This window comes from Panicum virgatum, chromosome 4K (genome assembly GCF_016808335.1).
Source record: "Panicum virgatum strain AP13 chromosome 4K, P.virgatum_v5, whole genome shotgun sequence".
NCBI lineage: Eukaryota > Viridiplantae > Streptophyta > Magnoliopsida > Poales > Poaceae > Panicum > Panicum virgatum.
In genome coordinates this window covers 23,092,899-23,120,718 of record NC_053139.1, presented here as the reverse complement: position 1 = coordinate 23,120,718, position 27,820 = coordinate 23,092,899, and the positions used below count along the sequence as shown (strand labels likewise).

Sequence of the window (27,820 nt, the reverse complement as noted above, 5' to 3'; positions counted from 1 at the left end):
ACTCAAAACCATCGTCGGTTTAACCGGTGAGTACAACTTCAGAAATCCCTGGAAAAACCATCTCACTGGTCAATTGCACCGACGTCTCAATTCAAACAGCGTCGGTTTAATCAGTGTATAGAACCTTGAATCACCCTGGAAAAACCAACTCTGGACTAATGCACCGACGTTAAATTCAAACACGTCGGTTTAACCGGTGTATTGACTTGTCCAGACTCTGCTGACTTCGTTTAACCGACATATAGAAAAATGAAAGCATCGGATAAACCGGTGTTAAAGACTTTTTCTGATTTTGCCTTTTCTGATTTGAGTCTTGAAAGAAATCCAAATATTCTTGAGATATAAGTTGAAAACCACTTATTTGAACTTCTAGGAACCTGAGTGACCATAGTGTGCATCCATTTTTGATTGACCGTGTCCATGCTCAAGTTACTTGGTCTTAACCCCTCTTAATAGTGCGATCACTACAAAACTATAAAACCTATACTAACCTAAGTGTCCTTCTCAACCTTATGACACTTAGGACTAGAAAGATCCTTAGTCTTGACATATATTTCAGTTGAAAACCGAGATCGCCTTTTTGGATAATGAAATTGAGGGGCCTCTTTTGGCATATGACCAAATGAGCGATAATGATCTGTTAAGCTGCACAAACTCATTAGTCACATAAATGGTTGTCATTAATCACCGAAACATACATTGAGGGCCCTGATGCTTACATCTACCCTTGCCCCTGGGTCCACCCACCGCGAGTCCAGGCCACCCGTGACCCCCTCCCGCTCCCCCTCACGATCCACGCCGCTGCGCCACCCGCGCAAGGCCGCCGCCTGCACCGCCCGCCTGCAGCGCCACCTGCGCCCCCGCTCCACCTGCCTGCATCTCCACGCCGCTAACAGCGTCGCCGCCGCCACCTGCAGATCCCAGCGCCTCCACCATGGACGACTTCGCCCATGGCGCCCACGCGCGCCCCGCGGAGGTCCCTTCCACTCCTTCGCCGGCGGGGCGCGGGGTCATGGCGGCGGCGCTCCAACCTCGGCCTGCTCACTCCCCTCCCTCGTTCCGGCGCTGCTCCGGCCGGCCTCGAGTGGATCTGCGGCAACGGAGCTCGGCCAGCCTCTTGCTTGAGCTCGGAGGCCATGGCGGCGGCGGCCATGGCGAGCCTCGAGCTCGGGCCGTGGAGGGAGGCGCAGACTAGGGGCATGGCGACAACTCCTCGCGGCGGCCGCGAGAGGAAGGAGCATGGTGTGGCATGGCTCTGCAGGGAGGGGTATTTGGAGACCCGCGCGACCTCCCGGGCCGCGGCCATGGCGAGCCCGATGCGCTGGACCCGCCCGGGATGAGGACGTGGCGGCCTTTGAGCGTGATGCGCGGGGGCGCGCCAAGAAGACGAGCGCGGCGAGGAGGCCGACGGGCAGGAGGAGGAGCGCCGCGGCTATGGCGGCGGGAGGTGGAGTGCGGGGATGGATCGGGGCGGCGGGGTTGAAGAAGTGGGGACTGGGCAAGGGTATTTGTGTCCTTTTACAACTTCATTTAATGTTCTCTAATCCCTTTAGCCCCTCAAACCAAGTAGGTTGGGACCTTTTATTTTAGTCCAGAGACTAAAATTAGCTCATGGACTTTTAGGAACCAAACAGGGTCTTAACTTTCTAATATGGCATAGTCCCGTGTGTCACTTTTGGTGCAAGTGCACCATGAAAAATCAAATGAAAGGAACGTGGATTAACATTGCACCTTTAACTGTGCAATGCTGAAAAAATTTCTCTACATCTTCCTTTTAATAAAATATGTGCTAAGGTACGTTCTCATACAAAGAAGAAGAAATTTCACTATGCAGTAAATGAAATTCCATACTTCTTGTGCAGGCTCTATTTTTTCTTGAGTTTTTTTTAACCAAGGGCCCAAAATTCTAAAGTCGTAGGTACGGTATGGTGGATTCGTATCCTCCGCATCCAGTACATTCTGTGCATTTGCAATTATGCGACGAGACGGCACGAAGGCAAGCTTACAGGAAGCATCTGTACACGTGCAGCTCATGCCTTCGCCGGTCAACCTTTAAGCCGACGACACGCGGGCACGGCGCGTCAGCCGGTGCTCGCACGCGTCACCACCTTGCGCGCTCACCGAGTGAGTCACCGTGGCCGACCTCTGGTGGCCATATCCGAATACAGAGGCCCATGCCGCAATCCTGTACGTACATAAAATCGGGCGGAAGAAAGGCAGGCCGCTTCAATTCACTCTGCCGAGCAACCACTGCACGAACTCGCTAGAGACCGTGACCGAGGTACCGAGCACAGATCGAGGGAGAGGAGCAATGGCGCAGGCGCAGCCGAGGAGGGAAGACGACCCGCTCCAGGCGCAGGGCGACTCGCCCCAGCTGCTGGGCCAGGGCCAGGACCTGCAGCAGCCGGAGCAGCCGGCCATCAGGTACGGCCACGTGTTCGCCGTGACGGGCGACCTCGCGGGGCAGCCCATCGCGCCGCGCGACGCGGCCGCCATGCGGTCCGCCGAGGACAGCGTGCCGGGCGTCCAGGCCCCGGAGGGCGCCGGCGGCGGCTTCAGCGCCGCGACCGCCATGGAGACGGCCGCGGCCTACAACGAGGCCGTCGGGGCCGTGCGCCCGGGCCAGACCAGCGACGCCGCCGCCGCGCAGGGCATCATCGTCACCCAGACCGCCGAGCCGGGGGGCCGCGTCGTCACGGAGTTCGTGGCGGGCCAGGTCGTGGGGCAGTACTCCGTGGCGGACCCGCCGCCGGCCGCGGAGGAGGACGCCACCAAGATCACCATCGGCGAGGCGCTGGAGGCGACGGCGAGGGCGGGGGGCGGGCGCCCCGTCGACCGCGCCGACGCGGAGGCCATCCGCGCGGCGGAGATGAGGGCGCACGGGGCGGACGTCGCCATGCCAGGCGGTCTCGGCGACCAGGCGCGCGCCGCGGCGCGCGCCAACGCCCAGGCCACGCGCGAAGGCGACAAGGTCAAGATCGGCGACGTCCTCTCGGTGAGCAACCGCTGTAGTGTAGCTAGCGCTGGATGCTTGCAAGCTTCCGAACCATGGAACGTGACGTGACCCGACATGACCCGTGCTTGTCCGGGCGCGCAGGACGCGACGGCGAAGCTGGCCGGAGACAAGGCCGCGGCGACGGAGGACGCGACGAGGGTGGTGCAGGCGGAGACGTTCAACGACGCCGAAGCGCACGCCAGGGCCGGCGGGGTGGGCGCGGCGGTGGCCACGGCGGCGAGGCTCAACGAAGACAACAACCTCGGCGACGCCTGAATTTTGTCCCAAGAACCGTAGGAGACAGATGGAGCAAGCTTCAAGGGTGCGAGTATGCACGCATGTGTATAGCTAGTTTGGTACTGTAGGAGTGCAGGTGTGTGTGGGCAGAAATAAAAAGTCAGTTCCTGTGATGGATCGTCTGTTCTGCCATGACGCTCTGTTATGCTCACAAAATGTTGCATCTTCTTTCGAGGATGGCATCTTGTGGGAAGGAAATTGGATTGCTAACGCCTAACGAGTTGGACGAATGGCTGCCTTCATTGTGTCATTTCACACAAGATCGAGTACATATATCTTCATTCTCACCGAAGAAAATTAAAGAAGGGAACATATCAGATGCAAATTTAATTATAAAAAATTCAATCTGGACCATCAGATCAACATCCAAGGCTTTAATCAAGTAGCCTTTAACCAAGTGGTAAATGAAGTATGATTGATGAGCAGTAGAGTTCCGCAAATGTCCCTAGCTAGAGCAAATTCCGCAAGCGCTTATCCTGCTGCTATGCAGGTCAACCAAGCTCTTCCACGACAGTTTTAGCTTCCATGTCCACTCGTACGGTCGCAGAAATAAAAGTCGGTTCCTGTGATCGCACAAAATCTTGCATCTTTCAAGGGTGCGAGTGTGCACGCATGTGTATGCTAGTTTGGTACTGTAGGTGGGCTGCGGGCAGAAATAAAAGTCGGTTCCTGTGATCGCACAAAATCTTGCATCTGAAAGAATGGAAAAGTCGGTTCGACCTCCTCGAACTAAAAGGTTTGATTTTTAATTTAAAGTTCAATTTTTAACATTTAAATATAAAACTGGCTAATAAAGGACATAAAATCAGATAATAAAGGACATCAAACCGTTAGAAACTGGGTAAATTTGCAAATTTGGCTCGAAATCGGGTAATAAAGAGCATCAAACAATTGAAAATGGGTATGAAAATGGGTAGATTTGCAAATTTGACCTTTTAGGTGGTTTGAAACTGGGTAAATTCGCAAATTTAAATTTTTAGATGTTTTGAAGGTGGTTTTACATTTTATGAGAATTAAAAATATCTAAATTTAAAATTCTATCAGTATTTTTAAATAAAAAACGAAATGGGTACCAAATTTTTTCTAAAAATATAATATATCTATATGATACTGACATATATCTGATACTTGTCAGCTATTGATCAATATATATACTACGATACTTGTCAGCCATTCAAATTAATTTTTTAAAGTATGGTACATATTAGCTATTCAGATCAATTTTCTAATGTTCATAATGTTTGCTCGTATGCAATTATGCCTATTATTTTTTAATAACTAATATTCAAAAAGAGCAATAATAAATAGGTTACATTTTTATAAAATTTTTATACTAGTTTCATATTTTATAATTTAAAATAAAATAGTTTTGATTTTTAAGATCTAATTTGATTTCTTTAAAAATACAAAATCACCTTCAAAATCATTCTAAGAGTTAAATTTATTCGATTTCAGTAGTTGAATGGTCTCTGTTATCTGATTTTGTAGTTGAAGATTAAAAATTAAATTTTTGTGATAATTTGAGAGTGTAAATCAGACTTTTTATTTTTTTGAGAATGGCATCTTGAGGGAAGAAAATTGGATTGCTAGCGAGTAGAACGAATGCCTTCCTTCATTGTGTCATTTCACCCAGGACGAAATAAAAGGCTTTAGCCAAGTGACAAAATGAATTATGATTGATGAGCAGTGGAGAGTGCAAGAGCAAGAAAAGTCCGCTGCAGCAGGCTGCAGCTACGTAGGTCGCCCAAGCTCTTCCACGACAGTTTTAGTCTCCATGGCCACCCTTACAGTCGTATTTTTCATAGAAAAAAGCGTCCAATTTTACATGAGGCAGAAATAAAAAGTCCAACTTACAACCTGCAGTAAAAAAAGTCCAATTTGCACCACATTTTAGTCGGACCAGATATAAATAATTTTCCGATCAAAGTCTCCAATCTCAACTCAAAACTGATAACTTGGTTAAGATGATAAAGAATAAATAAATGAATGCTATGAATTTAAACGGGGTTCTGAAAAAATCATCCAAGATGACAAAAATATGAATGGCTTTTGGAAAGCTGTCTGAAATGGTAGCAAAAGCAAACATATAATTGTTTTTTACATTAGTGGAGATGTACGTTCCATAAGCACACATATTTAATTTTTCTTCTATCAAATGAAGGTGTCATTTATTTTCCTTCCAAAAATAATACACGCATTTCTTTCCCTTCCATAAAACAATGATGTCAATTATTATTCTTCCAAAATAAATAATGATGCGAAATATGGGTGAATACATGTGCAAAGGAAATTAAAGTGTGTGCCGAAGGTAAATAATATACGGGTACAAAAAGTGGGTATAAAAAATTACTGGTGTAAAAATATTAGCATTTCAGTAGAAATATTTTCCTTCTATCAAAAAATCTGTCTCCAACCCCTTTTGTCAAACTTGTAGACCAAACAAGTGGGACCTCTATGAGAAGTACTGTGGTCTAATCTTGGTAAGAAAAGATTTCAATTACTTCAACTTTTATAGTATATAGGAAGAACCATCTGTTATATACTGTAGATGGTTTTAAAGAACTGCTGCCTGTAAGTAATGAGTATATATGTTTACTTTTGTACATTCTAACGTGGAAAGAAAAAAGTCTAAATTATTCCCCTCAACTATAGCCAAAGTTCGGATAACCCCATAAAGTATAACTTGGTCTAATTTATCCCCTAAACTATGACATTTAGTTCCTTCTACTCCATAATATAATTTGTTCTTTTTGTTGCTCCATACACAAGTTGAATTTTAACCTCAAATTTTGCAGGGTGGTAGTGGACATCAGGATGCATATTTTAGAAAATGTTTATAATTTTTGAACTTTATTTTTCATATAATTTTGAACTCCAATGTTTAATTTTTGCTAAATATTTTAACATATCACAATAATGATAAAAGTTTATGATATATTTTTCTAACATGTGTTATGATGTGTATTATCATTTTGTAAAATTTCAACTTAAAACTCCACCTATGCATGAAGAAATGAAAAAGATAAATTATGTTAAGGAGTAATTTGAACCAAAAATAAACCAAATGATAGTTTAGGAGGTTATCTAGACTTTAACTATAGTTGAGGGTAGTAATTTAGACTTTTTCAATGTGAAAAACTATCTATATTGAGTAGTAGACGGTATTTAAATAAAATCTTTCGAAGACGACTATATATATGACATATATAGTCATCTTAGAAACATCTTTGTTTCATGGATGTGTGAATAAAAAAGACGACTATACATCTTCGACAGTTTGTGATGCATAAGATATGATTTTTTTAAAAAAACTCCATACTTGATATTAGATGATGCATAGTAAATGTTAAATAAACACTGCCTGCGATGTTATAATAGGTTAGGAAAGAGTAGCTTTATTCAATATCTGTGCATAAGTGCAGTTGCCTCTCAAATCAAGGATGATGCATTATTAATCTGTTTTAGAGTGTTCCTTCTAGGCTTTCGCTTTTATTATTATTATTATTATTATTATTATTATTATTATTATTATTATTATTATTATTATTATTATTATTATTATTATTATTATTATTATTATTATTACATTGGCAACATGAATTTCGAATCGTTTTTCTTTTGCGTTTGTCTCTCCTTGTTGATTCTTGAAACCTCCAAGTAGTAGCGAAATGAAGTTTGCAGTTGACTCATGCGCAGCATGTGCCCTTCTTGCTCATGCCTGAATTACAACAGAAGCGTGTGTTTGACTGACCGAGCACACCTACCTACCCATGGCGCTCCCTGCATGTCGTAACAAAACCAACCAAAGGCCTACCATATAGCATATAACGTTGATATCTCACAACGCAAATGCCAGCCAGTTGTTTCATTGAACAGGATCCAGACACCTCAGCAAGTGAACTATGCTGACCTTTACCAGCAGATTACCACACGCCGCGGCCGCTACTCTCCATCTGCTACTTGTTGGGGTACTGGTGGCGATCTCAGCCACAGCGAGGGCCCAGGTGGTAGTCTTGCCGAACTGCAACTTCCAGGAGGTGGACCTGATGCCGTGCATGGCGGCGGCGTCCGCCGGTAGCGCAGGAGTCGGCAGCGGCAACATCAGCGACGCCTGCTGCTCGTCGCTGAGCAGTGCCCTGGACGCCGGCCACCGCTGCGTGTGCTCGCTGCTGCTGTCCAACGGCGTGTTCACCTCCCTCGTGACCAGCCTCCTCACCCTCCCGCTCGTGCTGCCGCTGCCCGGGTGCTTCCTCTACGCGCCTTCCCTCGCCGCCTGCCAAGGTCTGCAGGATTCTTAGTTTGCCTCTATCGCCGGCAGTCCTGAGGTGAAATAAACAGAAGTAATTAAGTAACAACTAGTTAACCTTGATTAATTCGTTTCAGCAAGGCTGATGCAGCAGATGAGCGCGCCACCGGCAGCTGCTGCGATCACGGGAGGCAGTGCTGGTGCGGCGGCGCTTCCGTCGTCGGCACAGGCCGCCGCCATGCCGCGGGTGAACAAGCACGCAGATCGAGAGCAGGCTGACGACGACAGGAGGACAAGGGGAAGCGCTGCTCCTAGTGCAGCGGAGCATGTCATCAGCCATAGCGACGCGCCCCGAAGTCATAGCTCCGACAAGGGGAGATCGAGCATGCTGACCTTCGCGATGGCCATGGCTGTGTTCTGGTTCAACAGCATGACAGGTTCATAAAGACGATCAGAATCCGGAGTTGAAAAGGATGACGGATCGGACAATCACCAGGATCTGTTGTGCATCCTATATTCAACAAGATGTAAAAAGAGAACAGAAAAATAAAAGAAAACCAAGGGGTCAGGTATATCGTGGTGAGCTCGACATAAGCACTACCTGCAGGAGGATGCAACCTGATCACGTTCTCGAGCTCGAATTGGCCTGAACCATCGACGAGATCGGCACCCCGTTTTCCCACCACACCACACCATCCATTTCATGATTTGAAACCACAAAAGTCACCAAGGGTCTTTCCCGCATTATCAGTTCGGACTTAGCACAGGCACCAATGCACCAGTATCAGTGTAGAATGCCATCGTGCAGAAATTGATTGGTTACTGGTATCTCAATGTTAGATAAATAGAGTTGTATATGTGCTTGTATTATGTTTTCTTGTAACCCAAGCCTATACGGCCTATATAATGAAGGTCACCCCCCCTCCTAGGGTGTGTGGTGTTTCCTCAATTCTCTACACTCAAACCACACAGCTGCGAGTAGGGATCCTACAGAATGTTGATGTGTGTGCCTTGCAGGATTGGCTTTGTAGCACATACTACTTTTATCATTGGTTTTGTATTATGCATTTGGATAGATGAACAAGGTTTTGAACCGTGCTTGCTCAATTAATAGATGTTAGGTTTTGACAGTGCTAAACATGGCTATTTAGGAAGTACCTTGTATAACAGCTGTACTGATATCATCGGCCAAAGTTCTACAAGTTTGATAACACACATTCTAAACTAACAAATGTTTCAAGTGAAAATAATGTAATTGCAAATGTTCATACTTTCAGCTAGAAATGCAAAACTGAAAAATATCAGGAACCCTAAGAAGGTGAGTGAAATTTCATCGGGTGCTCAAGCTCAAACAGTATGTACTAGTCAACACTCGGACAGTACATTACCACTCTTTTACACCTGCAACCTCTTTAGCTCAATACCCTTCCAGAAGCAAGAAAGATGATGAAACTGGCTGCTCAGATGGATGAGAAGTAATCCTCTTTAGCTGATGCTTGTTCAATGCAACAAGGACAGTTTGACAGTACTATTGTTATTGCTGCATTTTAATTGGGCACAACTATGCAGAAACATCTTTAACATGTAGGTAAATGCTTGAGACGCTTTATATATTCTTTATTAGCATATAAGTCGATCATCAATTCCTATTTGTCAATATTAAAAATGTGTGGTTTGCTACGCTTTGACAGTGACATCTTGCACAGAGAGTGTAATTATTACTAGCTTATGGGAAGAGGGTCATTGATATTACCTCTTTGTTATCTTCTTGGGAGCAATTACGCCCATGTTTGATTAATTTCAATCCTCTACACTTTCCATGGTTTGGAAGTTCAACTTTAAGTTTAACTCTTCCTCATGACCTCATCTTAGTGACACCATAACCATTTGTCTCATCTTCACTAAAAGCATCCTGCAATACAAAATGGAGAAGCATAAAACATCAGTAATCAGACGACAAAAATCTGGTACTTGTACATTATTTTACATTTTGCAGGGGAGTTGTATTATTTTAAGTTCTGAACATACCATAAAACTACTCCCTCTGTCTCAAAATCTAATGTGCATCCGCATTTTAAAATTCAAACTTTGTACTCGTTAACTGTCAAGTAATCTAAACATATAAAAAGTTTGTCGGTACCCTGCAGCAGAGATACCCACTCCTACTGCAGCAAGGCAGGGCCTACGTAGTTATCCGTAACTACTCCCAAAGGACGGAGCAACCAGGCCCCACGGGTCAGGCCCTTACCTCACCAAGCCAACGGCCTCGGACCCGTTCCCCGCTTGGGATAGGTCTGGAGACGCCACGTGTCCCTGAGGAAAGGAAGCTCCGAGCTGGTAGCCGGGGGCCATGGGGGGTCCGAGACCACCCGCACCCATCCGGACTTCCCGTGCAGTAGAACCAACATATCCGCCGGGGGGGTCCGGAGCCGCCACGTGTCCTAGGGGCACGGGCGCGGGTTCATGTGCGAGCCTTCCGCTGGAAGACTCGCCCTTCCATCGCATTCAATGCTGATAGTTGAGGCGTGCTCTACCACCACGGCACGCGTGGCAGCCTTTGCCAGACCTCACTATGCACCGCGTATTAACAAGGTACACAGTGCAGCCGACTGCGACGCACCCGCGCAGAGCCCATCTGCCGCATTAATTAGATACGACGGCACGACACTTTTCCATCATGCTACCTACGCCGCAAGCTACACGGCCGTTCAGCTACGTGGCAGGCGACGCCGCAGGCTACGCCTGGCGCCGTTCCGACAAGACAGCGCCTGGACATGCTGAATGGAGGACTCCAGGAGCAGGCAAGGATATCCGGAGAAAGATCTCATTTGCCTGCGATGCCATAATGTATGAACAATACGTTATTTTATACTACATCGCTGGGCCCACCTGTCGGGGTCCCAGCAGCCATATACGCGCCTCCCTTGAGATATAAAAGGGAAGCGCTCGCTGTACAGGACAGGCTCCCCAGATCACACACACAGGCTCGCCCAAGCACTCGCAGATTCTCTCGAGGCAAGGCAATACAACACATAGTGGACGTAGGGTATTACGCGCCGGCGGCCCGAACCACTCTAAATCCTTGGTGTTCATCGTGTTCTTGGGCGAGATCGAACTGGTCGCTAGCTAACCCCCGAATACACACCCTCTGGGCTTAGGCGGGTGCGTTCCGCCACCCGGCTGTGGTTTGCCACACCACGACATTTGGCGCGCCAGGTAGGGGGAAATAGCTGGTTTTGGTCCATCTCTTGCTCGCCTCCATGGTTCGGGTGGACGACGTGGAGATGACAGAGGGTGTGGCGTCCTCCACTCCACATGCCTCTCGTGTTCCTGCTCCAGGGGCAACCGTGCCTGTGGAGCAGCCACCGTCGGCGACGGCGCGCGCTGCTCGTCAGCAGGAGTCAGGGCGCCCATCAAGGGCCCCTCACAAGCCGCGAGCGGCGGAGAGCTGGCGGCGGCCAGGGAGTTGCTTCGCAACCCTCCGGCTGCTGCAGCCTCGCCAGACGCCCTGAGGCAGTGGCGGGATGACATTGACCGTCTCCTCCATCTGGCTCAGGCCTCCCCCAGTTCCGCAAGGACTGGGCAACAACCTCCGCCTGGCAATGCGGTGGTGCCCTACCACCGGCGACAAGGCGGTGCGTCGGCATCCGTGTGCTCCCCCACAGTGAGGGGTGCACGGACAGAAGACCTGCGGGCGGAGCTCAACCGCAGGCCTCCAGGTGAGGACGCCCGCATCTCCGTGGAGAGGGCGCGAGAGCGCCGTCTCAACATCGATGGTCGCAACCTCAACGCTGATCTGAAGGCGGTGGCACCCAAGCCTCCGGTGAATGCCCGGATACAGACGGGCGCCCCGGTGGCTGGGGTAGGCTGTGCTGCGCTCGCGGATCACCTCCGCGCGGTGGCATGGCCGTCCAAGTTCTGCCCGCACCTGCCGGAGAAGTACGACGGCACCACTAACCCGTCGGAATTCCTGCAGGTGTACGTTACCGCCATCACAGCAGCTGGTGGTAACGACGCCGTCATGACGAGCTACTTTCATGTAGCCTTGACTGGGCCAGCCCGGACTTGGCTCATGAACCTTACTCCTGGGACGATCCAGTCTTGGGAGGAGCTCTGTGCGAGGTTCACTGCGAACTTCGCCAGTGCATACCAGCAGCATGGTGTGGAGGCCTACCTCCACGCTGTAAGGCAAAAACCCGGAGAGACGCTCCGGGCCTTCATCTCGCGCTTCACCAAGGTACGGGGTACTATTCCTCGTATCTCCGATGCATCTATTATCACTGCTTTCCGACAGGGGGTACGAGACGAGAAGATGCTCGAGAAGCTCGCGACGCACGAGGTGGAAAGCGTTACCACGCTTTTCTTCCTGGCAGACAAGTGTGCCAGGGCTGCTGAGGGCCGCGCATGGCACTCAGCCCCCCAAGACGGAGATGCCAAGGCTGGTGGCTCCGCTGCTACCGCTCAGGGCGGTGGCAAGAAGAAGAAGAACAAAAACCGGAGTCGCAGCCTGGCGGACTGGCCGTCGCCATAGCGGCACCAGCTACTGCAGCACCAGCTGCAGCGGCAGCGGCTGGGGGCCAGAACGTGCATGGCAAGCGTCCACGCCCGCAGGGTGGCAGCGAGGATCATGCCCGGTGCATCCCACCGCTCGCCACAGCGCTGCTGACTGCCGTGAGATCCAGAAGCTCGCAAAGCGGGTCAGTGGGCGACGTGAGCAGTCCTCTAAGGACGGCTCACCTCCTCGCCCGCGGCCCGGCAAGGAGAAGGCCTCCGACACCGGGGCCGCGGCCGGGAAGAAGGAGCTGGGGTACCAATCCCCCGCTCGGGAGCTGAAGGGCGTGTACGACGACGACAACTCCGACTCTGACAGCGGCAACCGCCGCAAGAAGCTGTACGTAATGTACGGTGGAAGCTGGGAGCTTGTCTCCCGGCGGGACGTGAAGACTCTTCGCCGAGAGGTCCTTTCGGCGAAACCGGGGGTCCCGAAAGCAGCGCCGCACCAGAGGTGGATGAACACCACCATCTCTTTCGGGCCATCCGACTGCCCGGAGAATATGGCTGGGGCCGGTGTACTACCTCTAGTCACCGCCCCTATCATATCCAACGTAAGCCTTTATCACGTGCTGATCGACGGTGGAGCCGGCCTCAACGTCATCAGCTATGCAGCATTCAAGCAGCTGCAGATCCCAGAGTCCAAGCTGACTCCCTCTCGCCCATTCTCCGGAGTGGGCCCACACCCGGTGTTCCCTCTGGGGAGCATCACACTGCCGGTCACGTTCGGGACCGAGGAGAACTTCTGCACAGAGAGCGTTCAGTTCGATGTTGCGGAGGTGAACCTCCCGTTCAACGCCATCATTGGCCGGCCGGCTCTCTATCGCTTCATGGCCATTGCCCATTAAGGGTACTTGGTCTTGAAGATGCCTTCCCCTACCAGTGTCCTCACCGTGCGGGGTGACCGCAGCCGCACCGCTACCGTCGCTGCAGTTGAGAGGCTGCATGCTTTGGCAGCAGAGGCTGCACGTTCCGAGGAGGATCCATCCCCCTCGCAACCCAGGGCGCCTGCAAAGGCACCTAGGGTTCAGCCGTCTGATCCGGACGATGTTCCTGTGAAGTCGGTGCATATCGGAGCAGACTCCACCAGGACCACCCGCGTCGCAGGGAACCTGGGGGAGAAATAGGAAGACGCGCTCATCGCTTTCCTCCGGGCAAATGTGGACGTGTTCGCCTGGGAACCGTCACAGATGCCCAGGATCCCCAGGGAAGTGATCGAGCACAATCTAAGGATCTACCCTGATGCCACGCCGGTACGCTAGAAGCCTCGGAAGCAGTCCGTGGAGCGGCAGAACTTCATCCGTGAAGAGGTCCGCAAGCTCCTACATGCTGGCTTCATCGAAGAGATCCACCACCCCGAGTGGTTGGCCAACCCGGTCGTCGTCCCAAAGGCCAACGGGAAGCTTCGAATGTGCATCGACTACACCAGTCTCAACAAGGCATGTCCTAGAGACCCCTATCCTCTTCCACGTATTGATCAGATCATGGACTCCACCTTCGGGTGTGACCTTTTGTCTTTCCTAGATGCATACTCTGGTTTTCACCAGATTCAGATGTCTAGAGAGGATAGGAAGCATACTGCTTTTGTAACAGTAGATGAGCTTTATTGCTATATTGTCATGCCATATGGTCTACGGAATGCCTTACCCACGTTTGTACGAGTTATGAACAAAACTTTCTGTAATCTAATTAGAGATATTGTTGAGGTTTATGTCGATGACATTGTGGTCAAGACTATGGTAGGGTCAACACTAGTTGAGGACTTGTCCCTCGTCTTCGACCGGCTACGCGCCACGCGCACGAAGCTGAATCCCGAGAAGTGTATCTTCGGCGTCTCGACGGGGAAGCTGTTGGGTTTCCTGGTCTCACATCGAGGCAAACCCAGCCAAGATCAAGGCGATCGAAGCAATGAGGCCTCCTGGCCGCGTCAAGGATGTCCAGAAACTTACTGGATCTCTCGCCGCTCTCAGCCGCTTCATATCGAGGCTAGCTGAGAGGGCCCTCCCCTTCTTCAAACTATTGAGGAGGTCCGGTCCATTTTCTTGGACCGAAGAGGCTGAACAAGCCTTCCAGGAACTGAAGCGGCATCTCACCTCGCTGCCAGTATTGGTGGCTCCAGAGCCGGGTGAGACGTTGTTTCTGTATCTTGCTGCGTCTACGGAGGCGGTCAGTATGGTGCTGGTCGCCGAAAGGACGGAGCAAGCTCGCCAGGGAGACACCAGGGTTTCCCCGGCCAAGGATGGTGAGCCGGACGCCGGACACGGAGGCCCATCAGCCTCACCTCTGCCTGAAGCTCCGGAACCCGGCCAAGGGGGTCCGGAGGAGCCTCGTCCCAGTGGGAACCCAGAACCACTGGGGGCCCAAGGACTTGACAAAACGGACAAGGACGAGCCGGACCCGGTCACCAGGGTCCGGACCATCCAAAAGCCAGTCTACTACGTCAGCGAAGTCCTGCACGAGGCGAAGGCCAGGTATCTTGAGACGCATAAGCTTATCTATGCGATACTTATTGCGTCCAGGAAAATGTGCCACTATTTCCAGGCACACCGAGTTGTCGTAGTAACCTCTTACCCGTTAAGAGCGATCCTGCACAACTCCAACGCCACGGAAAATATCGCCAAGTGGGCAGCGGAGCTAGCTGAGTTCCAGTTGGACTTCCAGCCTCGCCATGCAATCAAGAGCCAGATCCTGGCTGATTTTATAGCAGAGTTGACTCCTTCCCCAAGCAATTCTGGGGGTCCGGACTTCAGCGCCAGACCCCCGGAGCCGGAGAACAGGACACCAGTCCTCACCGAACCCCACTGGACACTCTACTTCGACGGGTCCGCCCGCGAGAAGTGGGCCGGAGCTGGTGTGGTTCTCATCGACCCAAACGGAGATCAGCTCAAGTACATGGTGCACCTTGAGTTCAAGGCCACCAACAACATGGCGGAGTACGAGGCCCTGATCTTTGGCCTGACACAAGCCCTCACCCTGGGGGTCCAGCAGCTTCTGGTGAAGGGGGATTCTCAGCTAATCATCAAGCAGGTCCGAGGGGATTGCAGCTGTAACAATCCCCAGCTCGCGGCATACCTCATCCACGTGAGGAAGCTCGAGAAGGACTTCGACGCCTTGGAACTGTAACTCAGCAGCAGATGATCTCTCCGCGAGAGCATCTACCTGGGCACCCGTGCCCGAGGGCGTCTTCGAAAGACGGCTGCTGAGACCTACCGCCCAGCCTGCCGAACTGAGTGAAGGGGATCAAACTAGCACCTCGAAGCTAGCGGTCCCGGCGGCATTCCACCTATGGTGCCCAACCTGGGCTGTGTGCTCTGTTAAGGATCCTGGAGACCTCATAGAGCCACCCCCACCTACTCAGGAAGCTCCCGATGCATGGATCTCCGATATCCGGGGCTACCTGAAAGATAACATCCTTCCTGATAACGATGTGTCCGCTGAGCGCATAATCCGATTGGCTAAACGCTACGCGGTGGTAGAAGGGGATCTCTACCGCCGTGGCGCCAATGGTGTCCTCATGCGGTGCATTTCCCAGGAAGAGGGCCGCGAGCTGTTCGCGGAGATCCATGGAGGCGAGTGTGGAAGTCATTCCTCATCTCGCACGCTTGTTGACAAGGCCTTTCGGCATGGTTTCTACTGGCCAACAGCACTCCAGGATGCGGCTGAGCTGGTAAAATCCTGCAAAGCATGCCAGTTCCATGCAAAGCAAATACACACACCAGCTCAAGATCTGCAGATGATTCCACCCTCATGGCCATTTGCCGTGTGGGGTGTGGATATCCTGGGGCCGTTCCCCCGGGCTGTCGGCGGGTACCGGTTCCTCTACGTCGCCATAGACAAGTTCACGAAGTGGCCGGAGGTTACCCCTGTGGTGAATATCACTAAAAAGTCAGCAGTCGCATTCCTCAAGTCCATTGTGTGCAGATTTGGCGTCCCAAACCGCATTATCGCGGACTACGGGACCCAATTCAAAAGCAGACTCTTCCAAGAGTACTGTGAGGACATCGGCATCCAGCTATGCTTTGCGTCCGTCGCACATCCCCGCAGCAATGGGCAAGTTGAGAGAGCGAATGCAGAGATCCTCAGGGGACTCAAGACCCGCACCTACAACTGCTTGAAGAAGCATGGTGCGATGAGCTTCCGTGCGTACTATGGGGCAACCGGACCACACCCAGCCGAGCCACCGGGGAGACTCCATTCTTCCTGGTCTACGGGGCTGAAGCACGCCTTCCCCCAGAAATTCACCTGGGCTCACCACGGGTCCAGGCTTTTGACGAACCCATGCAGGAGCAGCAGCGGCGTGACGATATCGACTTCGTCGACGAGCGAAGATGGCGAGCAGCAATCCGAAACGCACGCTACAACCAGGCGCTCCGGCGCTATCATCAACGGTTCGTGCACAGTAGGGAGCTCCGGGCTGGCGACCTCGTCCTCAGACGGATCCTGAACCGAGCGGGGCTCCACAAACTTTCCCCTAGCTGGGAGGGGCCCTTCAAGGTTACAGAGGTATGCCGGCCCGGATGCGTTCGCCTTGCCACAAAAGATGGAGTGCCGCTGCCCAACCCTTGGAACATTGAGCATCTGCGTAAGTTTTACACCTAGGCAGAGCAGGGAAATAAACTTTTCCTTTGTAATAAGATAGAGTTGGCGTGCGGCCCAGAGCGGTTGGGGGCCCGCCCTCGTAAACCCTACCTCTGGCATCCATCGCACCGTCGGCTAATGTGCGGCTCAGAGCGGTAGAGGTCCGACCTCGTAAACCTGGCCTCTGGCATCCATCGCGCAAGCCATATACATCAGGATTGCAAAGGAAAGATTTTCTCCTAAGTTCTGTCTTTGTGTCAAAATTTAATTTCGCATTTTAATTCTTGAGATTTTACTTTTCTAACCCCTGCGCGGACTTGCACTCTTGTCGCTACAACTAAAGATCTGTATTCAGTTGCTGGACTGTCGTACAGATACCGGACCATCTTGCTGCTGGGAAGGGGTCCGGCCCCCTAGGGACCTGCTCTGGAGAGAGGGTGCTTGTTTCCTGAGGTGGTCCAGAGTCCTATGTAGTCGCTTAGCCGGTTCCGTACCCAAAAGCCTACACACTCCACCGCACTGTAACGAGTGCTCTAGTACCTGGAACCGGGTAATTAGGGGCTCGGACCTCCTTCTGGCTCAATAGTTGGCTTCCTAAGTCCTACACGGCATGTCCAGCTCCACATCTCAAAGGATCGAGTACGACAGAGTGACCTCACCCACAGCTGGGAAGGGTCTGGAGCATTGAAGCCAGGTCCGGGAAGATCGTGTTGTTTCCTGGAGTGGTCCGGAGCCCTATGTAGCGCTTTAGCTTGGTTCCGCACCCTAAGCCTACACACTCCACCACTCTGTAACAAGCACTAAGTTACCTGGACCTGTGCATCTAGAGCCCGGACCTGGTACTAGCCTGGGGCCGGTCTAGGATAAGTCCCGCGGGTCTACTACTAAGCTGTAACTTTGAAGCAGTACATAGGTTAAGCCCTGACTGGTGGTAGCCAGCCTCAAACCATTGAGCCTACCTACCAGGGGGTCCCGGCATCCGCTTTAAGGTTTCATGCAGATCGAGGTCCAGGTTCGATGGTAGACAGACTCAAAACAACTGAGTCTGTCTCCCAGGGGGCCCGGGGCGTTTGCTTTCAGCCACAAGCCAGATCGATCCTGCATGCATCAAACAGCTAAGTCGCAGTATCATTACTACCATGCGAACAAGTTGATTCTTCTCTCTGTAGTTCTTTCTGCTACACAGCGGCTTGCAAACTATGCGACACCTATGCCCAAGGAGGTCCGGAGTATCTCTACGGCTCAGGTGGCAGACAGGTCCAAACAACTGAACCTATCCGCCAGGGGGCCAGGGCGCCGGGGTGCTGTATACTGCAAACCAGCAATTGCAACTGACAAACAACTAAGTTGAAGTTTTCTTCTATTTCAAAATTTTCAACTAGTACAATGTTTGTTACATAACGCAAAAGGAAAAAGATACAATGCCCGGCTCAAGGGTCTGCAGGCTCCCGCTTGAAGTAGGCGGCGACGAAGTCGACGACCTCCCGCACGCTGTCCCGAGCGGCGGCCTCCGTCTCCGCTACAGGGCCATCGACCACGGGAGTCAGCGAGATGGCCGGGTCGTGGCTCCGGAGGCAGGTCAGGATGTGCTCCGCCACCATCCGGATCAGCTCGCGACCCTCGGCTTCGAGCTGGCCAGTAAGTACCGGCTCCAGACGCAGGAGCCTATCCGAAGCAGAGTTCAGCACTGGGAGGGCGTCAGCTATCGAAGCTGGCGGCTCTGCCACTTGGATTGGGCTCATTCCAAGCGGCACCAGTGCTAAGCTCGCTTCGGTCGCCCAATCAGCGATTCGCTGGCCCCCCGCGCGCTGGTTCTCCTGGAGCTTCCGGACCGCCTCCTGGACTTCCTGCACCCGGGTGTCCAGAGCCGCCTTGGCCACCTCCACCTCGCGGGACCTCTCCTCGAGCTCGGCCTTCCTCTGCTCCGCCCACTCCTTCAACTTCTTGAGCGAGTCCCGCTGGCGTCCAAGTTCCTTCTCCATGTTGGAGGCGTGGGACTCCCGCTTAGCGAGGGACTTCCGATCCTCCTCCAGATCCGCCTCGGCAACAGTCAGCTTGCTGGCTCTATCCTGCAGTTGCTCGCGCCATCCCTGCAGAGTCGCAGAGAGGTCGTCGAGCTCCTGCCTCCGGACTTCGAGACCCTGGCTACGAGTCTCCAGCTCGAACTGCTGGGCCGCAAGGCGAGTCTCGAGGTCAGACCGCTGAGCCGCGAAGCTAACAACCTCCAGGGCGAAGGCCTCCTCCTGCTGCGCCACGTTTTTCTCCCGGCTCGATACTGCGAACTCCCGGTCAAACACCTTCCGAAGGTTGACCCGGTAGGCCTCTTGGTCGGCCTTGAGTTTGGACCGGACTTCCGCAGCATGAAGGGCTTCAGCCTTGGTGTGCACTTCCAGGTGGGTGTGCCAGTCGGAGAGGCGCTGGCGCTCGCTCTCCAGAGCAGCCCACTCCCGCCGGAAGGCCGCCTCGGCGGAGGAGGTTGCCTCCTCTATCGACCGCCGGACCTGGACCAGCACCTGGGGAAGGGGAGTCGCTTCCTCCTCCAGGGGTTGAAGCTGCAGAAGTTGCCTGCCAAAAACCACCTAACTCCTCTGCAACAGGACCGGAGCTGGAGGTGGGAGCTTCCGGTGTAGGCATCGGAGCCTCAGTAGCCGTTGCGCTCGCCGCTCCCGCCGCGTCGGGTTCGGCTGCGCCCGGCACCGGCGCCTCCGCCGCCGCCGCGTCGGGTGCGGCTGCGCCCGGCACCGGCGCCTCCGTCGCCGCCGCGACGGCTGCGGCTGCACCCAACACCGGCACCTCCACCGCTGCATCAAGTGTGGCTGTGTCCGGCACCGGCGTCTCAGCTGCCCCCGCGTCGGGCGTAGCAGCGCTTGACGTTGGCGCACCAGCCGTTGTCGTGTCGGGCGCCACCGGGCTTGCGGAAGCCGCTGCACCTGCGCACTCCGCACCCGTCGTCGCACCCACCGTCGCCGCCGAGGCCACTGACGCCTGGACCCCCGCTGACGGACCAGCGGCGGCGAAAGAACTGCTTGGGCGTCGAGCCCTGGCAACAAAGAAGAGAAGCCTTCAATAAAGAACAGAGCACCCAGAACAAGCGGAGTGAGCAGAATGGCACTAACCCAGGAGCACCGGGTATCCAGCGACCACGGAGGCCCGAAGACTGCTTCTGTTGCTGCCGCTGTTCCCGAGGTGGCGACGGAGGCACAACCCGGGACTGGTCCTGCTCCTGTTGTTGCTGCTGCAACCGCTCCTGTGGCTGCCGCCGCCGCTGCTGCCGACGGGAGCTGTCTCTCGGCGGTGACGGTGGCGGCGCGGTCGCCCCGGAGGACCCGCGAGGGCCGGTGGACCGGGAACTGCCCTAACCCGCGCCCTCAGCAGTCCTCTGGCGCTTCGCGGCGGGCTCCCCAACTAGGGTCCCGTCGCCCCGCTGCAACCTGCGCCGGCTCCTATCCCCCGACGACGCACTGGAGCTGCTCCGTACCTGGCTGGGACCGACTGTGGCGGCACTACTAGCCACGGCTTGCTTGCCCTTCGTAGTGGGCCCGGCCCCTGCGGAGCTCAGCGCAGCTTGATCCTCGGACGCACCAGGGATCCGGAGCCCACGGTTCGGGTCGCCTCCGGTTTGGCGTGGGGCCAGCCCCCCGTCGTCAAGAGTTGGCAGGGTAGCCAGCACCGCCACCCTCGCAGAGTCCTCGCAGAGGGGGACAATACCCTGGGGAAGGATCAGGTTCTCCGGGATGAAGGCGTCCCCCGTCACCGCCCTCATCAGGACCTCCAAGGCTTCCGGGTCAGGTCACTCCCCTCTCCGCGGTGGGTTCTGCTGCAGTCGTTGAGGCCGGTGAAGCTCCAAGCAGGGCGCGGCCGCTGCTTCAGGGGGGCGATCCGGCGCTTCACGAAATCTCCGAGCACGTGCCACGAGGTAAGGCCGCTCTCCGCCAGCGACCTGATCTTGTCCAGCACGGAGTCGAATTCCGGCTGTAGGGACAGCTTGGCCCTCCAGGATGCTCGGTCGGTGGCGGGTCCCTCGGTTGGCAAGGCGAGGCGCTCGTTGGCTTCGGTGGTGGCGATCACCCAATCCTTGCGCCACTCCTCCCACTTCCCGTCAGTAAGGCCGGGAATGTAAGGCGTCGGCGGGTCGCTCCTTGTCTGGAAGTAATACGCCCCCACCTCGTTCTTCGCCCTCCCGGACTTCACCAATATGAAGAAGTAGCGGAAGAGGATGACGCAGGGCCGCACTCCGACAAACATCTCGCACAAATGCACGGAGATGGACATCAGGAGGAGGGAGTGGGGCGTCAGGTGCTGAAGTTGGAGGCCGAAGTCTTCCAGCAGCAGCAGCAGGAACGAAGAGATCGGCAGTCCCACGCCGGTGGAGATGTGCGAGGTGAATAGCACAAACTCCCCGGCGCGGAGGTTGCCAAGGGGAACCGAGCCTGCTCGGACCCCCCAGCCGGTCTCCTGTGCACTCCACCCAAGCAGGCGGCGCACCGTGTTCAACTCCTCCTCGGACTGGAAACGGCGGGGATGAGCAACGGATGCCATCTCTCTGTGGAGGTGAGGAGCAGCCTGCGTGGGGGAGCAAGGGGCAAGGAAAGCTCGAAGGCAAAGGGGCGCAAAGGTTGGAAGGAAGAAGACGAATGCGGGAAAGTAACCGCGGTATGCGGTTCACCCCATTTTAAAGCCTGACTCAACCAGCGCGCCCCGAAACTGTCGCCGGAACCCAAGCGACGCTCGCACCTGGTGTTGACTGCCCAGCCCATGACAAGGGGGCCCAGGTCCACCTGTCAGGGAGGGGCGGGTAGCAGACAAAGGTGTGAAAAGGCGGGATCCGAACCGTCGCCCGCGCGCGGAGCAAGGCGGAAGCTAAGCTGACGTGCGCGTATTAAGCGCTGGCGTGGCCAAACTCTTCGGGAACTGCGCCGGTAGTAAATATCCCGTTTACTCCGGCCGCAAAAATGCCGAGCGTCGCGCGCGTGACTAGGTGAACCACTGTATGTGGGGGCCATGAGTCAGTAAGCCGTTGCGATGTGATGAGGCAGCAAGCAACCCGATAGATGGTCAAAGCTGGTCAAGACCCCAGCAGTAAGAAGCTTCAAGCTATGCAGAGCCAAAATCGCAGTAGTGGCCCCACCTGCGGGTTCGTACCTCCCCCGAGGTGGGCCCGGGGCCACTGTCGGTACCCTGCAGCAGGGATACCCACTCCTACTGCAGCAAGGCAGGGCCTGCGTAGTTATCCGTAACTACTCCCAAAGAACGGAGCAGCCAGGCCCCACGGGTCAGGCTCTTACCTCACCAGGCCAACGGCCCCGGACCCGTTCCCCGCTTGGGATAGGTCCGGAGACGCCACGTGTCCCTGAGGAAAGGAAACTCCGAGCTGGTAGCCGGGGGCCGCGGACCCCCATAGGGGTCCGGGACCACCCGCACCCATCCGGACTTCCCGTGCAGTAGAACCAACATATCCGCCGGGGGGTCCGGAGCCGCCACGTGTCCTAGGGGCACGGGCGCGGGTTCATGTGCGAGCCTTCCGCTGGAAGACTCGCCCTTCCATCGCATTCAATGCTGATAGTTGAGGCGTGCTCTGCCACCACGGCACGCGGGGCAGCCTTTGCCAGACCTCACTATGCACCGCGTATTACCAAGGTACACAGTGCAGCCGCATGCGACGCACCCGCGCAGAGCTCGTCTGCCGCATTAATTGGATACGACGGCACGGCACTTTTCCATCATGCTACCTACGCCGCAAGCTACACGGCCGTTCAGCTACGTGGCAGGCGACGCCGCTGGCTACGCCTGGCACCGTTCCGACAAGACAGCGCCTGGACATGCTGAACGGGGGACTCCAGGAGCAGGCAAGGATATCCGGAGAAAGATCTCCTTTGCCTGCGATGCCATAATGTATGAACAGTACGTTATTTTATACTACATCGCTGGGCCCACCTGTCGGGTTCCCAGCAGCCATGTACGCGCCTCCCTTGAGATATAAAAGAGAAGAGCTCGCTGTACAGGACAGGCTCCCCAGATCACACACACAGGCTCGCCCAAGCACTCGCAGATTCTCTCGAGGCAAGGCAATACAACACATAGTGGACGTAGGGTATTACGCTCCGGCGGCCCGAACCACTCTAAATCCTTGATGTTCATCGTGTTCTTGAGCGAGATCGAATTGGTCGCTAGCTAACCCCCGAGTACACACCCTCTGGGCTTAGGCGGGTGCGTTCCGCCACCCGGCTGTGGTTTGCCACACCACGACAAAGTTTGTGCTAGAAAAGCTGTACATCAGATTTTAGTTTAGACATACTTTCTAATGATCAAACTTTTGTTGCCATAAGAGATTAGCAGATAAAATGTGGTCTCGAATACCATGCCCCAACCACGCATTCTATTGTCGGACAGGAGCACTTGACAAAATTGTGATTATTTTTAATAGCCACCCTTGCTAAAAATATTTCAAGCCAGCATTACATCTTTTAGAGGCAGTCAAGAGGAACATTAATGCACTCATGACAATGCTAGTAAATGTAAAATATAATTTGGGTTGGCTGAACAGGTCAAAGGACGTCAGCCTACAAAAGAGCTTTTCTAGCGGAGATGTTGAGGCATATTTCACCTGAAAATTCATATCAGCTCCTAGATGCAATGTGGACCATTGCAAAATGCTGATGAAAAACAAGCAGGAGCTTGGCTCCTTACTATCCCCTTCCTAAAAACCATACTCAAGCTGTAGACCTGAGATCAACTAGCTCTGGCTGTTTTATAACCAACTATTAAAAAAAGTTCTTTTGTGTTCCTTTTTTTTTTTTGCGGGTCTTTTGTGTTCCCTTAACTCATAACAGACAGCAACTTCTTCATTCCTTTATAATAACACAATCACATCTAATAAATGCAGCCACATTTGAACTGACAAGTAACAACATTTATCAGCAGGTTTCCCCAGTTTTCATAACCCTAGACAAAAGCCCAGTGTTATTTCTAAAGCAGTAAATTTGAATTTGCACTCTACCTCCAGATGGCTGCATCGGAAGCATCCAGTGCCACAACTTGGAACAACTCCAGTAGCCCAGGTCGAGTCAAGAGCAGAATAGCTTGCCTCGAACATTATCTGCAGTAAGACCCACAATCTTCTTTACCCTCCTCCCACATTCCACAAAAGCCATAACACAGCTAGTTTCCTTGGTTTCATTATAAGCCAACCAGTTCCTAGCTAATACAAGTAGTCTAGTACAACCTTTATTTCAAGACGAGGCAATGGTTTTCTTAATCGTTATCAATCAAACCAGAGTCAAGAAACTCATTTAAAGAAACAAAGCTGTTCCATAATAGTTTTGACTTTTGAAAGCAATGAATACTGGTCCACGGAATGATACTCATGTTAAGTTGGGAGTTATTTCAAAGAACCTTGCCTTGCTAACAAGTTATACAGAGCTCACAATTTTGTTATGAAATTTTACTTTTCTACTCAGTTTACATTCATGCAAAGCTACTTTCCTTCACTGGAAAGCCAACAAGTAAGAATATATCCTATAACAAGCATTTGCAACCACCGTAAGTTGTAAATACAGAAACTACCATAGAGAAAGGCAACAGAAAAGGAAAACAGCACTACCAGGGATCTTGAAACCTGCAAATGGCTACCTTTGAAACTTTAGACTGAGCAGAAAAAGCTGCCACAGCAAGAGATTTCACTTGTCAGTTGGTGAGTTATAAGGCGAACCGACTTCATGAGCTGTTTCCGGATTTTCATCTCTTGTTTGAGCCTCTTGGTTGCGAAATGCATTTTTCACATTTGCTGTCCTTGGCTTTGTAATATTCTGGCTGTTATTTTTCTGAACATCCATACTACTTTGAACATCATCTTCTGTGGCTACTCTATGCATATTGCTTTGCACTTTCTTTAGCCGTTTTTTTGTCAGTTTCTTTGTTTTCTGTACACCATTTAGATCATTCACAATTTTGGTTCCAGGTATACCTTGTTCTGACTGCTTTGCCTCTGCTTCTTTATTGCTGCATACTACTTTTTGTAGTTTGCCTTTCTTTTTTGAAAGATGCACTCTAGATTTTTTGCTGGATGTTGTTCTTTTTCCTTGCTTCTTCTCTGATGTAGAACATTTTGAAATTTTGTGTTGAGCAGTTTCTTCTTCAGGAGCATATAGTGAAGATCTGCAAGCACTATCAAGTATCTGTATCCTAGTGTTCTCTATTTCTGACCGAGCCTGTGCTTCTTTCTGTATTGTTTTTTCTTTATGCTCTTTCTCATTCACATGACTTGGCTGTTTGTCATTCCTAGTGGAAATGGATGGTTTTGGTTCCTGTACTAATGTCATGTTATCTCTCTTCAGATCTGTAGGCTCTTTGCTGCTTCCATGAGGTGATGTTGCAGTCACGGTGTCAGTCACTATTGGAGTTTTACATGCTTCGTGACCTATTATGCTCATATTATTAGCAATCTCTTTGCAGTGAGCAGTCAGAGTATCCTTTGCAGAAATCCTGGGAACTCCAACTTCTTGAATTGCATTGACATCACACACACTAATGTCCATTGGTGTTTTGTTGTTCCTCAACTCAGATGATTTTGAAACTACATTGATGCTAGATTCATGAGCACTATCCTCTGTATAAATTATCTGTTGGTCAGTAATGCACCGCAGTGATGATTTTGTTCCTTGAATGATGTCCATATTGTTTGCACATATCTCTGCAAATTCTTCACTTTCCAATTCACAAGATGTTCTGTTAATCCAATTAGGATCCAGATTATGAGAATCTGCAGAACCGATTTGCACTTCTTTCTCTGCTGTGTTGATGTCAGAAGTTTCCGTCATTTGCACCAGTTGCAGTATCATTGTCATAAGCAGGCTCAGGCAGTTCTATTTCTGCAATATTATTCTCATCTTTTACCAAATAGTTCATGACTGCTGCTCCGTTTTTCATATCCACAGTCCTCTCAACAGTCTCCTCAATTTTATCACTTGACAAACTGAAACCAGGTAATCTGCTATAGTCTGACACATCATCAAAATCGGACTGACTAACATCGATCGAAAAAACTGCTTCCTCACTAGGGAATAGGTGTGGAAAGATGACATCAATATTTTTTTCAATGCTACTTTGTTCAAGGATTCCTTCTGGTGTTTGGCCCTCTGTAACCGTCCTTCTAATTTCTGCAATGCTTGCATCATCACCATCAGCAGCTGTTTTGCAACTAAATGAATTTTTGACGATGAACCATTCCCTCGATTCCTTGGCTCGTTTGATGTTATCCATCAGTTCTTTCCTGTCTAGATGCGGCCTTCTAGGTAAACTACAGGGAAACCCATGTGCATTTTTTAGCATTGCCATGTTCTCATTATTGACTTCCTCCCATTCCATCCCAGGCATACGCATATAAAGCAATCTCCTCAGCAGGTGTGCCTTGCTATTTGTCTTTATCAACTTGGACACAGCAAACACAAGGCAGACACCGCATAATGCTGCCAAACCACTCCATGCGACGCTCCGCAAAGGAGTCACATTTCTCTGAGCAACTGAAACCTCCCCATTAAGAACTGCTGGTTCGACCCCATCAGCTGCTACAAACTGAACCAGTGAGCTGTTGTTTGGGGCTACATGCTCACCGTGTTCAAGCTCAATAGCCATCACTCTTGCACGAGACAACATATACTCTGAATCAACACCTCCCTCGCCCACTGCAGCCTCACTCCTGGCAATGGTTTCATCCTCATCCACCTCAATGTGGACAGCATTTCCATCTGGACCTTTATAAACACTGAACACAGGACCAGCCGCAGTTCTGCAGTCTTCCTCCGCGACTCCAGTCGCATCCTTCTCACAGTCCAATTCCGATTCTGAATCCACATTACCACTTCGAGAAGAACTCAGACCACCACAAATTTCCCATTTCTCCTTTAGATCAGACGACGGGTCAGCATCCAAGCAACCAAATTTCGGCTCCTGGCTGTCCAAAGACTCTAACTTGTGGGGCTCACCATATGGATGACGCACCTGATGTGGAACAACCGGCGGCTGCCAGAGCAGCGAGGCCTTATCCCGAAGCGTGTTCCGGCGCCGGGGCAGCGACCGGGGAAACCGCGCAGGAATGAGGGAGACCTCGCATCGGGAAGCCGCGAAGCGCCTCCAGCAACGGATTCTGAGAACGGGGGCGCCCCCTGGTGCGGATGTGGTGGGGCTGGCGGCGATCTGGTTGGAGAAGCGAGGAGTCCCGAGGAACGCCGAGGAGGTGACGGTAGCCATTTTGCGAGACGCGGGGAACTAGAGTAAGAGGCCGATCGGAGGCAGGGTAAGCGGATTCTGGGCGTTAAGGGCCATGGCCACGGCGGCGACCGGCGGGATGAGCTTTAAAACCCTAGCATGCCGCAAGCTAAAATCCTTCTGCTCCCTTTGGAAATGGAGAAGAGAGCGACTCGTTTGCGCCGGGTCGGGATATAAAATCGAATACGGACAGATATTATTTATATCTTATTTGTTTTTATATTTTATTTGAATACGGAGTCGGATGCGGATAATGTTATTTTTTGCTGGATAAAATTATAGTGGATATTAACATAATAAAAGTGTAATTTTTTAGAATTCGAATACTGATCGATTCCGGATATTGAATACCCAGAATCGAATATGGACGGATAAAAGCTCTTTCAGACCGTACCGAATTCGAATATGATTAGAAAATATTCGTACCATTTATATCCCTAGTGCCAGTTGTGAGCAATGAAAAAGAAATCGGTACTGCTGGCGCCCAACACTCCATCACAGTATTGAAAATTCACAAATGTAACATCGGATATCACCTCCTACAACATACAGAATTATATATAAAATTGACTATGACATCTAATTTTGAGATATAAAATTTCCACCTCAACCCCATGTACATCTATTGATGCAAAAATTCGTTAATTGGATCTCTGCGCAGCCACACGCGAGGACATGAGAGATTTGCTTCGCTCCAAATTATAAGACAACTTAGCGTCGCGTAGATGCTTGACGTGCCAGTCAATTTGACCTGCAATTGACAAATGATAGAAAATGTCAAATACTGGAACGTATCGGCTAAGGTTCCGAATGTTCCATAGAGATATCGGCTATGGAACAACCAATTTAATTGTGCAAGTGGTGTTAATTGCTTAACAAGGCTTATGAGC

The 27,820-nt window shown here is 51.8% G+C and overlaps 1 protein-coding gene and 1 pseudogene across 1 annotated transcript; one reads left to right on the top strand and one right to left on the bottom strand.

Annotated features, from left to right (window-relative positions):
- The first annotated feature begins 2,196 nt into the window (after positions 1–2,196).
- LOC120705136 (late embryogenesis abundant protein D-34-like) lies at positions 2,197–3,467 on the top strand. The gene is made up of 2 exons (XM_039989642.1): positions 2,197–2,995; positions 3,098–3,467. Exons 1-2 carry the CDS (start codon positions 2,312–2,314, stop codon positions 3,269–3,271), a joined length of 858 nt encoding a protein of 285 aa, XP_039845576.1. The 5' UTR covers positions 2,197–2,311; the 3' UTR covers positions 3,272–3,467.
- Positions 3,468–6,936: 3,469 nt separating this feature from the next.
- Positions 6,937–27,087, bottom strand: LOC120703488 (annotated as a pseudogene).
- Positions 27,088–27,820: the final 733 nt, after the last annotated feature.